The following is a 16,199-nucleotide window of genomic DNA, read 5'->3' as shown; positions in this document are numbered from 1 at the left end:
CATGGATCTCGCTGAAATTTGGCATAGAGACCACATAGGCTACTGATTAAGTCTCTTTTTCATTCCGCGCGGACGGGGCTGCGGGCGACAGCTAGTTACATATAAATAGAACGTTTAGAATACCTTTAAGTATGCCGTTGAATAACAATAACAACCAAGTTGAGACTGGACTTTTCGGCAATATTTTTTAACGATAAACACATTTACATCACAAACGCCATGCTCTAACAACTGTTTTTTGTCGAAAAACATATCTTTTAACATGCATGCAACATGTCCATGACATTTTCTTGTAGTATAATTTATTAAGACAACGAAGGCTTCAACAAGGACGTGAATGAATTCGCTTAGAGTGAGACCTGACGCGATATAACGGTATTAAATTGCTGTTGCGTCATCATCGCATAATTGTATCTATTTTGAATACGCAATTGATAAACATTAGGTATAATTTGTAGAATAGACGAATTTATAGAGATACTAGCTGTCGCCTGCGACTCCGTGCTCCCGGAATTAAAAAAAACTTAATTAGTAGTAGATGTGTTCTTCTAGATTATGTTCTACATTTATGCCAAATTTCAGCGAGATCCATGCATATGTTGCGGAGATACCTTCAAACAAACATCCATCCATTCAAACATTCGCATTTATAATATTAGTAAGATTTACTGAGACAATATTACGTACAAATAGTAACCAGTTATAAACCGAATCGTATATCTGTTGCCATTGAATCATTACCCCTAGTTATCGCAATTTACGGTCGAAATTCGACTACAAATTATATTCGAAGTATTTTATTATTTTTTATTATCAAATTGTACATTCATTTGTTCGCACAAACGTTAAAAAGCAATACAAAGTTTTTGCTTGACGTATTTTAAAATGAATATCGAGAAATTATTAAAACATATGAATCAAGAATCAAATATAATATAAAATCTTATGGGCCGCGTATTCTTAAAAATAAATGGCTCATATGATTAACAGCTGTTCGACTCCGTCCGCGCAGTATTAAAAAACTTAATTAGTATCGAATGGAGCGTCGGTGGCTCAGTGGTCTAACGCTTGACTTGTAATCTGCAGGTCCTGGGTTCGAATCCCGCCATGTACCAATGTGTTTATCGATTTCCGATTTACATACGTACATTTATCCGACGTTCTTACGGTGAAGGAAAACATCGTGATGCAACCTGCACATATCTGAGAAGTAATTCAAAGATATGTGTGAAGTCAACCAACCCGCAGTGGGCCTGCGTGGTTGACTATGGCCTAGTCATCCCTAACTTAGGGTAGGCCCCGAGCCCTTCGGTGGGCACGTATAGTGAGCTGATGATGATGATGAGTATCGAATGTGTTCTTCTAGATGTGTGCCAAATTCCATCTAAATCCATCGTGCAGTTCGCAGGTAACTTCAAACGTAAGATTAAACAATAAATAAATTAAATTCTCATAATAATTACACGAGACATTAAATTACATATTATTTCATGGATATCGATAATTAAAATAATATAATTATACAGAGATAACAAGGTTCACCGATCACATAGTCAACACGCCGCATATCGATGTTATTGCGTAATAAAATGTTTCCTTACAAAATATTATTCAGCTATATATTTATATTGACATTTGACCGACAATTGATCTTTGACGATTATCTCAAAGAATATACACAACTTAATAACTATAAGATTTCTTATAGGTAATAAAATATTACTACATTGTTTTCTCAAATAGATCTCTAACTAATATTATAAATGCGAATGTTTAGATGGATGGATGGATATTTGTTAGAACGTATCTACAGAACGGCTGCATAAATCTCGCTGAAATTTGGCATAGATGTAGAACATATTCTGGACCAACACACACGCGAACAGAGTCGTAGGCGACAAGCTAGTCTTAATAATATTATAAATGCGAACGTTTAGATGGATGGATGTTTGTTAGAAGGTGTCTCCAGAACCGCTGCATGGATCTCGCTGAAATTCGGCATAAATGTAGAACATATTTTGGAAGAATACATAGGCTACAATTTTTTTTTAAATTCCGCGCAACCAGTCGGACGTCGACTAGTGAATAAAAAACATTTCTACTTCGTTTTCTTAAAGAGAATGAGTCGGATCGTATGTTTCCGCTCGTGTTTCGGCAATCAAAACTCACACTGCTTTATGTTAGGAATCTAAGGTGTCATCGGACATGCAACTGTCACAATTATAAACATATACCACATAAATAAAACAAATCGGTAGCATTGTCTCCACACAGATAGGAATGTAAACATTGATTGACAGTTCAAAGTACGGACACGAGCGAACAATGGTGCGTGAGCCGATATCGAATGACAAAGACGACCAATGAAATAACGATGTTTTTATGATGCTATTAAAACAAAAGCAAATAAAAATATTAACCATCCAAACAAAGTTAAGTCACGAAAACAGATAGGTATGTTCTTTCACCAGTTTAGTTTCAATTAGCTGTCACCAGCGACTTCGTCGGCGCGGAATTAAAAAAAAAATATTTAGTAGCCTATGTGATCTTCCAGACTATGTTCTGTATGTATGTCAAATTTAATCGAGATTCGTTCAGCCGTCCGTACAAACATCCACCAATGTAAACATTCGCGTTTATAATATTACTAGCTGTCGCCCGCGACTCTATCTGCGTGGATATAAAAAAAAACTTAATAAGTGTAGCCTATGTGTTCTTTCAGACTATGTTCTAAACGTATGCCAAATTAAATCCGTTCAGCCGTTCTAGAGATATCTTCAAACACCCATCCATCCATCCATCCATCCACATCACATCCATCTAAACATTCGCATTTAAAATATTATGTAGTAAGTTAAATAAAAAGCAGCTCTTCGAGGCATAAATTCGAAAAAAAAATTAATAAATAGTATCCTATGTCCGTCTCCAGGCTCTAAGCTACATACCTCCTCACCAATTTTCAGCGGTAAAGCCGTTCTTGAGTTATAAATAGTGTTACTAACACCACTTTCTTTTATATATAAAGATAGATTAAGATAGTAAAAAGTAAGACTATTTAAAGTCGACCTTAATTACAAGTACAATGGCGTTATCTAGCGGTACACCAAGTTCAAAGCGACGTTTTACATGGAATTTGTCATCAAATAAGTAATAACTTGAACCACTTATTAAGTCTACTTAAGTCGCAGACTCATTCGAAATATCGAGATTCCACTAATTTAATCTTACTAATATTATAAATGCGAATGTTCAGTTTTTTTTTATTTATATCATAAGGTAGCAAATGAGCGAGCGGCCACCTGAAATCGCTGAAATAGCGAAGCGACCGTTGCCCATAGACATGCACCATTGCATATGCGTTGCCTACCTTTAATCGACGGAGGAGAGGATGCACAGAAAGAAAACATTTTCCCTTCCCATGCATCCTTTCATCCAAAGATTGTTGGATGGATGGATATTTGTTTGAAGGTATCTTCAGAATGGCTGAACGGATCTCAATGAAATTTGGCATAGATGTAAAACGTAGTCTGGAAGAACACACAGGCTTACTAATTTTGTTTTATTTAATTTTGCGCGGACTGAGTTGCGGGCGTCAGCTTGTATTAACTAATTTTTTACTCGGTTGGGTTGGATCTCATTGGATTTATTAAGTGATTTTTTGCTATATCTAATTTGCGAAGGTCGTCCCGGTCATCCGCGAAGTGACTACTTCATTACTATGTTAAATGTACAGAAATATATAATGTTTGATTTTTTACATACATACAAAAATTAATTTCAAATTCAAGCGCGTCATAAACATACGCTTAATTCTTCTTATCTATTATCTTTTAATGTCTGCAATTTTTGATTTATTATTGCATTTATAAAAATAGTTACGAATACTCGTTTTTATTAACACTGTATTCAAACATATTATATTATTTTTTTTTATAAACAGTTATTTTTAAACATAAAAAAAACTAAATGGCAACATAAGTCTTGTGTAGTGGTTACTGACGGTTGCCACTGGCGAAATACATGCTAGTGTCATTATTCTTTAAAAAAAAACCACAGATAACATTAGTGTTTGAAGTGGCAGAATGAAGAACGAACCTTCGCACGGTTGCTTCATTACACGGCGCAGTCATTTACAAAGTCAAATTACAAAATGTAAAGAGTAAAACCGCAGACAACAGCACATGTATGTAATGATCGATTGAAGGACGATTCTTGAAGAATACAATGGGTTCGACGACTTCTGGCATTGCGGTTGATAAGTTTCGAAGGTCAACGTGGAACAATGCGAGATGCGGAATTGCGCGCTTTTTCCATTTTATTTAGTAGGCAATTATACAATATTGAATTGTGTTTAAACTTATAATATATACATACGTGAATAACAATAACAATTTTAAAACTCACTCTAGACAATGGTGCGCAGCGGGCACAGGCGAGGCCGGCGGGAGGACGAGCGGGCGGCAGCGGCGGAGGCACCACCGGACCCTCCTTAGCTCGATAGAGAGCCGATGTGCGTGACTGCAAGCAAATGCATAATTAAACACTATGAACATTTATTCTTTAGACAGAAAAAACCTCTCAGTATAAACATACTTTACAACTAAGATATGCTATGTAGAATATAACTAGCCACTTCGCTTCAAGTGCTTTTACGGTAAGATTTTTCAATTAATTTCAACTCACTGCAATCTCTGCATCCAGCTTGGAGTAAACATCATTGTGTTGTCTTCGTCGAGCTCTGACAGCCTGTCGCAGAGACGTGGACGAGTCGCGGCCGCACCAGCCGCCGACCCGCTCGCCCACCACCTCTAGCATATCCGCGACGCGGCTAAAAACAAACAACGATCATTTTAAAGGACCGACAAACACACTGACTGTACCCTTAACTCTAAAAAATAGAAGACACCTTACTCTTTAGAATTCGTTAATTAGATTACAAAAGACCACCTAAATGTTAAAAACCTTTCTATCAGTTAGAAAAAAATATATAACTCATATTATTCAAAGTTTTTTTTTTATATCATAAGGTGGCAAACGAGCGAGCGGCCACCTGAAATCGCTGAAATAGCGATGCGACCGCTGCCCATAGACATACGCAATTGCATATACGTTGCCTACCTTTAATCGACGGAGGAGAGGATGCACAGAAAGAAAATATTTTCCCTTCCTATGCATCCCCTCATCCGGAAAGTCCACTTCCACTTCCCATCCTTTCCTTATAAGAAAAAGGATGGGAAGGGAAAGAGGACTAAATGAGGCCTCCGGGACGCACACTCATCAGACTAAACGTGGAATTGCTTCCACTTGACGCCTGTCTTCTATGTGGTCGTGGTATTTCACCGGGCGAGCCGGGCCAATTCGTGCGAAGATGTTAAAGCGGGCTCTACCACTGTTAAACTATTACTAGTTAATTCCAGTTTCTTCAACTAATTGATATTACTCTGTATAATTAAGATTTGGGGTCATAACACAATAGCGCAATAATGATAAGAAACAATATTATAATCATTAAGCAATTAAAAATAATTCATTCGTGTCGAAGTGCACGAGGATGATTCGTGTTTTTTGATGTTCGTTTTTTGCGTACGCTTTTTAAATACACATATCCAAACGGCACACGAATCCTAATAAATTACGGAGACGTCTTAAATTATGTATCAACTTTAGAAAATTCGTCAATGAGATTTGAACGTGCCCTTGTATTATGCCATCGACGTCAAATCAAGCCAAAAAATAAAAACAACTATACTAAATAGCACTTAAACAATATTTATCACGTGCCAATATCCGTACACTATGTTAACACACAATTTATTTGCCTAACGACGTTAACTGGAAGTTATATGTTTCCAAGATAAATGTATTTTAAAATATTGTAGACGTATTTAAACTTGATTATCTAAGAAAACAAACATTTTTTTTCTACAGATACCCCGTAAAATAGTTTTTACTTCGCTAAAACTAAGCTGCAAGATTGTACATTTGTCCATACTGATATTATAAAGAGGAAAAAAATTATTTCACTGTTGGAAAGCTACACTGTCCCCGGATGACAGGAGATATATTTATAACTATTTTTTTTATTCCCCGCGAAATAAATCACCGGCCAGTCTTTTATATTCTAGAGCAGTCTTTCCCAAAGTAGGCGATAACGCCCCCTGGTGGGCGCTGCAGTTCTCAAGGGGGGCGGTACGAGACCCAGGGCGTTGTGTAGAGGCCTGGGGTTTAGAATTCTCCGTTTATATACATGTATAGGTCACAATAATTAATTAAGTTAATTTGAAGTTATAGTGGTTTTTAAATATGTGAAAATATTGGGGCGCTAAAAAAATATTGTAAGCCATTTCACATATTCTGTAATTCCTTAACCTAAAACGTTATTTAGTCTATGCTATAAGTCAATAACACTTTTGTTTATTTAATATAACAACATTAATCATTTGTATTACGATCCAAAAGATTATTTAAATATTTGATTCTCAAATATAAAATAGAAGTATTCAACTTATCATGTTAATTATCTGACGGTATTTCGGCCATGTTTTTCTGGCATTCGGGTAATGGAAAAGACAATGTAACAGCGGTGTTTTTGAAAAAGTTGTTGTTTACAATTCTAAAAGGAATAAATGAGTTAAAGAAGACTATGATTTATTTGAAAAAGTATTCTCCGGCTGTGACTCCCACAATATTTATTCTCAAACTGGGCAGCAGACAAAATAAGTTTGGGAATCACTGTTCTATAGCAATGATTCTCAAAGTAGCCCAAGTTGAACCCCAGCGTCCATGACTAAGTTCAGAAATTGAAGAAATGTGCTACTAAATTTTACCAGTGATATTTTTAATGATCAACTAGAAAAAAAGTTTGGGAATCTCTGTTCTAGAGTATGTCACGTGGCATTGTATTGTCAATGTTTTAAGGGGGTCACATGACCTTCGGATGAATCACGTGTACTAATGCATCAGCATGCTAGACATTGTAACACTTTGAAGACGAGGTTATAACTAAAAAAAATTTAATATGTACTACAGAAAATCTACCAATTATTGCTTTACTTTAAATTGACATAAAGTTAACTTCTTTTACCGTGGATTTCTGACATCATATAACATAATAATATATCGTAATCCCTATCTCTCATCTTTGACATAACAGTGATAACAATAAGTTTTAAAGGAGGTTTTGGTCTAAGAATCCCACGGTTAGTTCATTATAGTATGTAAAATCATATATTATTTTGTAGATTAATAAAATGCTGGCTAAATAAAAATGATGTACACGATAGTTTTTTTTTTATTTCAAGTCACAACACAAAGTTATTAACATAAATATAATAATGTTTAATTCTACTAATTTATGTACATTAATTAACTATAATCTTGTAGGTAACGCAATGCTATCGAAATTTCTAGACACATTTTCGTAATATAAATTTTTTGAGAGTACGTCTTTATTCAAACCATTATTTTATTCAAGGTCAAAGTTTATTACCATAACTTTAACAGGCATATTAAAGCAAATACTAGAAAAGAATATATTCATCACAACTAAATTTCTTACAAAACTTTCCAAGAATATCTGATAATCAATCAAATTATCAAAGCAAACTACAGTCATTGTTTCAGTTTACGCGTTGAGGGGAAATGGGGAGAAGGGGGTGGGGAAGGTTTAACCAAAAACAAAACATGTTACATTAAGAATGAATCACACAAATAATATTCAATTGCCTTGCCTTGCCTTGTGTAAGACATATTTTGTTCAAGTAGACGAGCGTGAAGAAGACAGGCGTGAAGTGGAAGCAATTCCGCGTTTCGTCTGATTAGTGTGCGTCCCGGAGGCCTCATTTAGTCCTCTTTCCCTTCCCACCCTTTTTCTTATAAGAAAAGGATGGAAAGTGGAAGTGCACTTTCCGGATGAGAGGATGCATAGGAAGGGAAAATATTTTCTTTCTGTGCATCCTCTCCTCCGGCGATTAAACTTAGGCAACGCATTTGCAATTGCGTATGTCTATGGGCAGCGATCCGCTCGCTCGTTTGCCACCTTATGATATAAAATAAAGAAAAAGATGCTACGCAAAAAAGTTATATCTGTTAAGATCCTAGGGGAAGTAACTCTTTTCGTCGAAATAAGTTTTATTTGTATACGCGTTGCGGTATTCAAATGGATAACTTATTGTATAATTAAACATTAGTAGATTTCTGGTGATTTACTAATATTTCTTGTTACCATTTTAGGTAAGTTCGAAGCTTGTGCTATATGATTCACGACAATGACGGGATTCGAACCCACGTCCGCTGCATCGGTAAACCTTCTTAACTATTAGACTATAGGCGCTTCTCATAATACATCTAGTACGTATTAGTAACTTCGTGGTAGAGTAGGATCAGTGAAAAATCTTACTAATATTATAAATGCGAATGTTTAGATGCATGTATGGATGGGTGGAAGTTTGTTTGAAGATATCTCCAGGACGACTGTACGGATCTCGATGAAATTTGGCATACGTATAGAACATAATCTGGAAGAACGCATACTACTACTTGTGTTTTTTAATTCCGCGCGGACGGATTCGCGGGCTTCCGCTAGTGCAGAATAAAATAGTACGGGCTAAGTCAGGGGATGGCGAACCTTTATATCTCAACATGCCATCAAATAATTTTGACTTTGTGTTCGCTCTTCATATAAAACCTATTTCAAACTTTATGTAGAACATAATTAATTTTGTTATGACATTCCGAAAATATTGTATCGTATGCCAATTTGTCACCCCTGCTCTGTATAACGTACACTAGTGTAATTTAGAAGTGTTACGTGAAAGAAATATTATCGGTTCAATTATCAAAGTTTACTGGTTAGAAATCATTAATATTGTAGTTTATTAAAAAAAAAGTGTCTTGACAGACGGACGAACAACAAAGTGATCCTATAAGGGTACCGTTTTATTTCTATGAGTTACGGAACCTTAAAAAAGATGAGTGATAAAGAAACAATCAATATATTCCACTTTGGCCTTCAAACATTTAAGAATATAAAAATTCAAATGAACATCATTACATATTTACAAGAAACATTCAAATTGCATACGAAAACAACAACGGAAGCGTATCCGAATTTCATGATCAATTATTTAAATAACGCGGAAATGTCAAGAGATGAGGAAACAAAAAGTATTATAATACAAATAAATTTAAATTCAACGATTTATTACACCACGAAAGGAATAAACAAAAAATTCATATTTCTTTTACTGTAAAACCCAATATTTTATACATTTTTACAAAACACTAGACTACTGTCATTAGTATTCTAAATATACGAATATGAAAGAAAGGAATAAATATTTAGTGTTGTTGAAACAGTAATATTTTTGTAAGAACTAAAAATATAGTCTCAAAAACTTTTTACTTTACTACGCCATATAACAAAAAAAAACTATACAATTAAAACAGTACGATAATCCTTTAAATAAAAAAATTAACAAACCTCGATGTGAAGAACCAGTACAGGATAGCTGTGAAGATGGCCAGCTCCGCAGCACCGCTGGCCACCCTCACATGTTCCACCACAGTCCAAACACTGATCATCGTATCCATATCTGACCAGTTACCAACAGTCACTACATCACCAACCGTCCAATTACGTATTAAACTTAAACGATCAATTTTGATCAACAACACTATTATCGATTAATCACTTAGCAATCCTAAAAAATAAAATCGATTTTTATTATGTCGATTTCTCGAAGACGACTCGACACGGCCGCAGTCGAGCCGAGTGTGATTCAATTGTCCGATACCGGGTATCATTCTAACAAAGGCGTTAAGTTAGCACACAGAGGACGGGACAGTGGCACATGACAGCACTTTGAATATAGAAAAACGGACTAGGCAATAAACCGCCGTTAAACAAACACTTATCACGGGGGTCGAGTAATGATAACAATCACTTATTTGTATATTATACTAATACTGTCTATATATTTGAATGTTATGTATCCATATAGACTCAAAAATTCACATAAACAAACGTGCACACAATAACAGAGGGGAACGCGCTTGACAGATCCTGCCGCTTAATAATCGAAGTGTCAGCACATGCTAAGAGTAGAACACACGCGTGACAGATAACTTTGGTCGTTAAATCATCAATATCATAGTGAAAACAATAATTAACATGACCCCATTGCTGGCCGATAACATATGTAGTTATAACTATCGTGGAATTATACAATAGCTAATCTGACCTACAGTAAATAACGAAATCTGAGCAAGGCAACGCAGTGAACAATGTCTTTAACCCCCTGCTATAATTTGAACCTTATTAACGATTAGTGATATGGATTATGCAGGTTAATTGCGTTTCTCGGATATGTAAATATCTTTATATACTAGCTTTAGCCCGCGACTCCGTCCTCACAGAAGAAAAAAACTTAACGAGTAGCCTACCTAATCTTCCCCACTATGTTCTACATAAGTGCCAAATATCCGTTGCGATGTTCTGAAGATACCTTCTAACAAACATCCATCCATCTAAACATTCGCATTTATAATATTAGTAAGAAGTAAGATGCAATAGAAAAGGCCAATATCCTGTACCGAGAATAAATTGTTACAAAGTTTTTCGGATCTTATATAACATTGCTTAATATTCAATGCTTGAGAATATAATTTTCATTCACAAAAACTACCATTGTTAAAGCGATTTGTTTACTTTTTGTCTGTAAACGAAATACTTGAGTACAAAAACAATTATGTAAGTATGTAATCCAAAAATCTACAACATGGGCGAACAAAAAGTTATTTCCCAGCATAATAAATACACCTTTGTTGTTAATGTAAGTTTTAAATATATTAAATAATAAATTCAATGAAATCTTACTAATATTATAAATTGGAATGTTTACATGGATGTTTGTTGGAAGGTATCTCTAGAACGGCTGCATGGAATACGCTGAAATTTGGCACAGATGTAGAACATAGTCTAGGAGAATACATTGGCTACTAATTAAGTAATAATACAAAGATAATTAAAATCCATCATATCTAATATGTAAGCTGCGTTAACTATTTTTTATCTTTGAATCGAATAGTAAAATACATATACTTTTATCATAGAACATGATAAAAGGATTAATACTGTTATTAAAAGCAACGCAATAAAAACTACACACATCAATAATCTAATTAATTATTAATTACCTGTTGTCATGAGCTCATACCTAGCCCGCATTAACAATCGAACCTACCCTACATGGAGGTGCTATTCTTGAGAAGATAGCTATGAAAGATATTTTTATTGCGCGTAAAAAAACCGTTGATATAAAACAAATGCATTTCCATGTATCTGTTTTTTTTATATTATAAGGTGGCAAACGAGCAAGCGGTTACCTGAAATCCCTGAAATAGCGAAGTGACCGTTGCCCATAGACATACGCAATTGCATGTGCGTTGCCTACCTTAATCGACAGAGGAGAGGATGCACAGAAAGAAAATATCTTCCCTTTCCATGCATCCTCTCATCCGGAAAGTCCACTTCCACTTCCCATTCTTTCCTTATAAGAAAAAGGGTGGGAAGGAAAAGAGGATTAAATTAGGCCTCCGGGACGCACATTCATCAGACGAAACGCGAAATTGCTTCCACTTCACGCTTGTCTTCTGTGTGGTCGTGGTCTTTCACCGGAGGAGCCGGGCCAATTCGTGCGAAGATGTTAAAGCGGGCTCTACCACTGTTCATAACACTTTTAAAACGCGATGCTTTTTTATCGCGAAGTGTTGCATTTCGAACGTTGTGGGTCAACGAGACAAGAGTAACAGAGCCGCCAACACCGAGATTTAATGCGGCGTTGAAAAACCACCCTTACGAATATGAGCTAAAGGCTAAACTACTGAGAGACGGGCAAAGACCAGTCCCACTAACCCTGAAGAAAAGTCCCGAAAAGGATACTGACACCAGATAAATCATGGATATTAGTTTATATTTAATTTATAATAACATCTTACGAAAGCTTAAATAATTTAAGTAAGATATTTAAAACATCGAATCTGAATTATTGGGCAACAGTTGCTATTGGTAAATAGGTATAAGGAAATTGATAGAGCAACTTGTAGGGAATTGATAAAAGCTAATGCGCCACAAACGAACAATGGACAGATCGGGTCGAGTGAACAATAATAGATCGGTGTCAGTGGGGCCATGGGTGACTAGTAACTTCCTAACCGTTGAACTCCATTGTAGTGAAGGATCGTTACAATTAATAAAATTTAAGTGTCTATCATCATCATAAAATTTAGCCGTAATTCGTCCGCTGCTGAACGTAGACCTCCCTCATCGATTGCCACAATGCCCGGTCCTGTGCCGTCCGCTTCCAGTGACTATCATCATCATCAACCTGCCCTTATCCCTATCGAGGGTCGGCACAGTGTGTACAACTCCTCCATACATCTCTATCAGCCGTCATATCCGAGTCTTCCTACGCATATCCTCTTTCACACAGTTATTCCAAATTTTATTTGGTCTTCCTCTACCCTTGTAGCCATCCACATTCAATCTCATTACTTTTTCGCTTACATCATCATCATCCCTCCGCATAACATGTCCAAACCACGCTAATCTTTTACTCTTCAATTTCTCCAAAACTGGCGCTACTTTCAAACTTCCTCTAATATGCACATTTTGCCAGTGTCTATGTTAGAAAAAAAAATCATAAGTCTATATGCAAGTCCGCGTTTGTTCCGGGTAATTTCCGAAACGACTTGACCGATTTTGACGTGACTTTGACTGAAAGGGGATTTACACGGTCATGTTAAAGACTACTTGTTTTTCTGCGCTGTTGAAGTCGTGTAACACAAGTGTCAAGGCAGTGGAGTACTACTGTAACATCGCCTGTTTAATTCAAGTCAATGTGTCACTGTATTAAGATAATAAATGTATATCACGCAGTTGATTGTGGATTGAGATCGAAACATAACATTTGACCTGAACATATAAGTTATCTTGCCATGATAGCACTAATAATAACGAACATATGATCAAAACACTTACGCGCATAAAACAAAAGGTGACGAGATATTAAAAAGGTAAAAGAATTCACATATTTTCACCTCCTCGCATTCGAAATACAGACATCGGACGCCACGCGGAATAACTTCACGTCTGTCTTCTGTGTGGTCGTGGTTACACTGGTCGAGCTGTCCGCGGACTGCTCTAAGCATAGTTTTCACTAAACAGATTTACAAATAAAAATATTTTTAAATTGAAAAATTTAATGTTTAAACTGAGGAATATTCTGTTATAGTAAATCATAAACATACTAAAAGTTATATAATATAGTAATCAATTAGTAATTAAGGTCGTCTGTCGTTGCTGTATATTCTTGCAAAAGCCTTATTTCATTCAACCATTACTGCAGATGCCTCTCTACCATTAAAGCATGTTTTTATTGAAATAACTGTTTATGTAAACTTTCATAATCCTTATATTCTTTGTACATAAGACGAAAATACTTTAGAACTGATGTTTAATTTGCTTTATTTTTTTATCGTAAACATATTTATCTTTGCTTCATATTTAAAATACCAGATAAAATATTCCGCATTACCGAAGTTAATTAAATCAATCTTGATCTAGATGTAAACAATTTGGTTAGAAATTTCGCGTATAAAAATGTCTATACAACTGGTATTACAAAAGCAAGGCGAAAGATGAATTTAAATATTATTTTTAAGTCAAGGATATTTACATTAATTCTATCTTTTGCAAAAAAGTTATATAATTGCTAGCATTTGTCCGCGGCTTCGTCTGCGTGGAAAAACAAGCTATCTATTGCGCTATTACAGACTGTATCTCTAATCCGTTTATCTATTCATCCAAACTATTGCATTTATAATTTATGTAAGATTTTTTTTCAAGCCGTATTTCATTTACTCCTAACTATTACTCTAGTTAGTAGTTTTAGACATTATTAGTTAGAATCCTTTGGTGCAAATGTCGCGCTTTCATTACAAAGTCTTGTGTCAGAATGATTAGTGAGGGGACATAAACGTCGACATTTTAGTAAGGCTAGTGTTGCGTCGATACACCGACACAGTGTCGATTTTCTTCATAGTAGTACTGATGAAAATACGTTAACAATTGTATGGAAATTCTTATCGTATAAGAACAGGGCCAACGAACACTACGCGTCGAGATAATTGAATGAGAACATACAATCGTGCGCTTTATGGTAAAGTTTCTTTGCAGTATAATGATTACATTGACTACCAAACTCAGAAATTTTACTAATATTATAAATGCGAATGTTCAGATTGTTTGTATGATAGTATCTCCAAAACAGCTGAATGGATCTCGATGAAATTTGACATACATATAGAACATAGTCTAAAAGAACATATAGGCTACGGATAATAACTACGTAAATCAACAAACCCCAAGCTGTCTGATGACCTTTAGCTTGAAACGCACGCAATAATTCTATGCAGATATAAATTTCATCAAGATCAGTTCAACCGTTCTGGAGATACCTTCAAACAAACATCCAAACACTCACATTTATAATATAAATAAGAAAGTAAGATACAAATGCAGTCTCTTCAGTCCATTTATTACATCTGTATGGTAGAGTTTTTGCACTATTTGTCCACGCCTACACATAGAAAGCCGATACTGTTGTTCTTACGTCATAACTAAACAGTAAACATCAAAATATAGCAGAGTTAAATTTAGAATTTAAAGAAAATGAAACGTAATTATGAAACAAGGTAAGGTGAAGACCTATATAACGATAGGTTCAATTACAACACTAGTATTTGAACAATTCCATTGTATTTGATTAATACTAAAGAATAGAATTGTAATTGTTTTATACAAACAAATTGTTAACGCAACTTAATTTGTTTTATACCTATTTATATCGGTATTTGTTACGACTTGAAGACAAGACAACAAATTGGTTTGATGTTTTTAATAAACATAAATTTTTAATATTTAAAAGAAATAATAACATTTTTTTCTTTTGTATTATTATTTATTCGACCTGTTAACTAACCTCTGCTTACTCCGAATATGTGTGCTGATTACATTTTAATTATATATGCAACGCACGTTTATATGATACAATAACGTAATTAATATTGAAATCAGGTGTCAAATATTTCGAACTGTGCATACATTACGTCTGGCTCCATGCATGTATACATAAAGGTATCTTAACACAACATAATAAAGAATTTCTGCTCGCAAAATCCAAACAAACAGACCGCAACCACGAGACGCGATTCTAAAAAAAATGTAGAACATGTATTTCGCAAATTACTATGTATAACATCAGAATTTCTTATTCCCTCATCAAATCGCGTGCCCGAAAGAGAAATCGACATAACAAAATAATCAAATTCCACAAATAAAACGTATTTAATTTTACCTTACTAGCACTGATCACATAGAAATTATCAATTACAATCACTATATTTTGTGGATATATTAAATGCACTTTGCAACAATAGGAAGAGAAATGAGGTGAATTTTTACATAATAGAGCAACGTCAGTCCGCGTGACGTCACACGTCTGCGCACGCGCACGCCTCTTGCAAGACTGAAACACACCGCTAGTCAAGTGCCAGCGCGACTAATCACTACGACGTATACGCTTCCCAACTTACTGCGGACGAAGTTTTGTCGAATATATGCAAATTTTAAAAGCAATCAATTATTTATGGAAACATTAGCTAAATTGCTATAAAAATATTCATATAACGAAAATATCTGCGAAGTTGTCATTATAATCAACATTGCTTATTATGTTTATTATGCATAGGATTTTAAATAAAAAAAAATCACATACAAATTCGCATTCCCTTATGCATTTTTCAGTACAAAATTTTTACAACACGTTTCGAGCTTGTCTCAAATTTATCCTGCAAAGGGCAAAATATGACGTGATAGTTGGCATCTGGAATATTATTCACAGCGTAGATAACAGTCCTAAAGACAGTTACTACATACGAGAATATTATAAAAGAATTTTACGGAACAGGAGATACCTAAAGGCCTTGAACACCCCCCCCCCCCCCGGATGCAAAGTTTGTAAGAAAAAAAGAGTCCTGTAAGAGTCCAAATGGGGAAGGGTGTAAGTTTGTCTTAGATTTTTAAACTCCAAGCTTATAATATTGCGGTAAACAACTAGTAAGAATATAAAACCCTAATA

At 35.1% G+C, this 16,199-nt stretch overlaps 1 protein-coding gene across 2 annotated transcripts in view; it reads right to left on the bottom strand.

The window, feature by feature from the left end:
• The window catches only part of mino (glycerol-3-phosphate acyltransferase mino), a 36,975-nt gene that overhangs the window by 14,549 nt on the left and 6,227 nt on the right, over nt 1-16,199 (bottom strand). The window contains exons 1-4 of one of the 2 annotated variants that reach the window (XM_013310122.1): nt 15,417-15,600; nt 9,482-9,701; nt 4,684-4,828; nt 4,405-4,518 (exon numbers count right to left, since the gene is read on the bottom strand). In XM_013310122.1, coding sequence (XP_013165576.1) covers nt 4,405-4,518; nt 4,684-4,828; nt 9,482-9,591 — 369 coding nt within the window. In that variant the 5' untranslated portion in view covers nt 9,592-9,701; nt 15,417-15,600. Of the gene's footprint in view, nt 1-4,404; nt 4,519-4,683; nt 4,829-9,481; nt 9,702-15,416; nt 15,601-16,199 lie in introns of those variants that run through there. The other variant, XM_013310123.1, reaches the window with a different exon arrangement.

This window comes from Papilio xuthus, unplaced genomic scaffold, assembly GCF_000836235.2.
Source record: "Papilio xuthus unplaced genomic scaffold, Pxut_1.1 DF827756.1, whole genome shotgun sequence".
Lineage (NCBI taxonomy): Eukaryota > Metazoa > Arthropoda > Insecta > Lepidoptera > Papilionidae > Papilio > Papilio xuthus.
The sequence above is the reverse complement of the archived record's forward strand: the minus strand, read 5'-3'. Positions and strand labels throughout refer to the sequence as shown.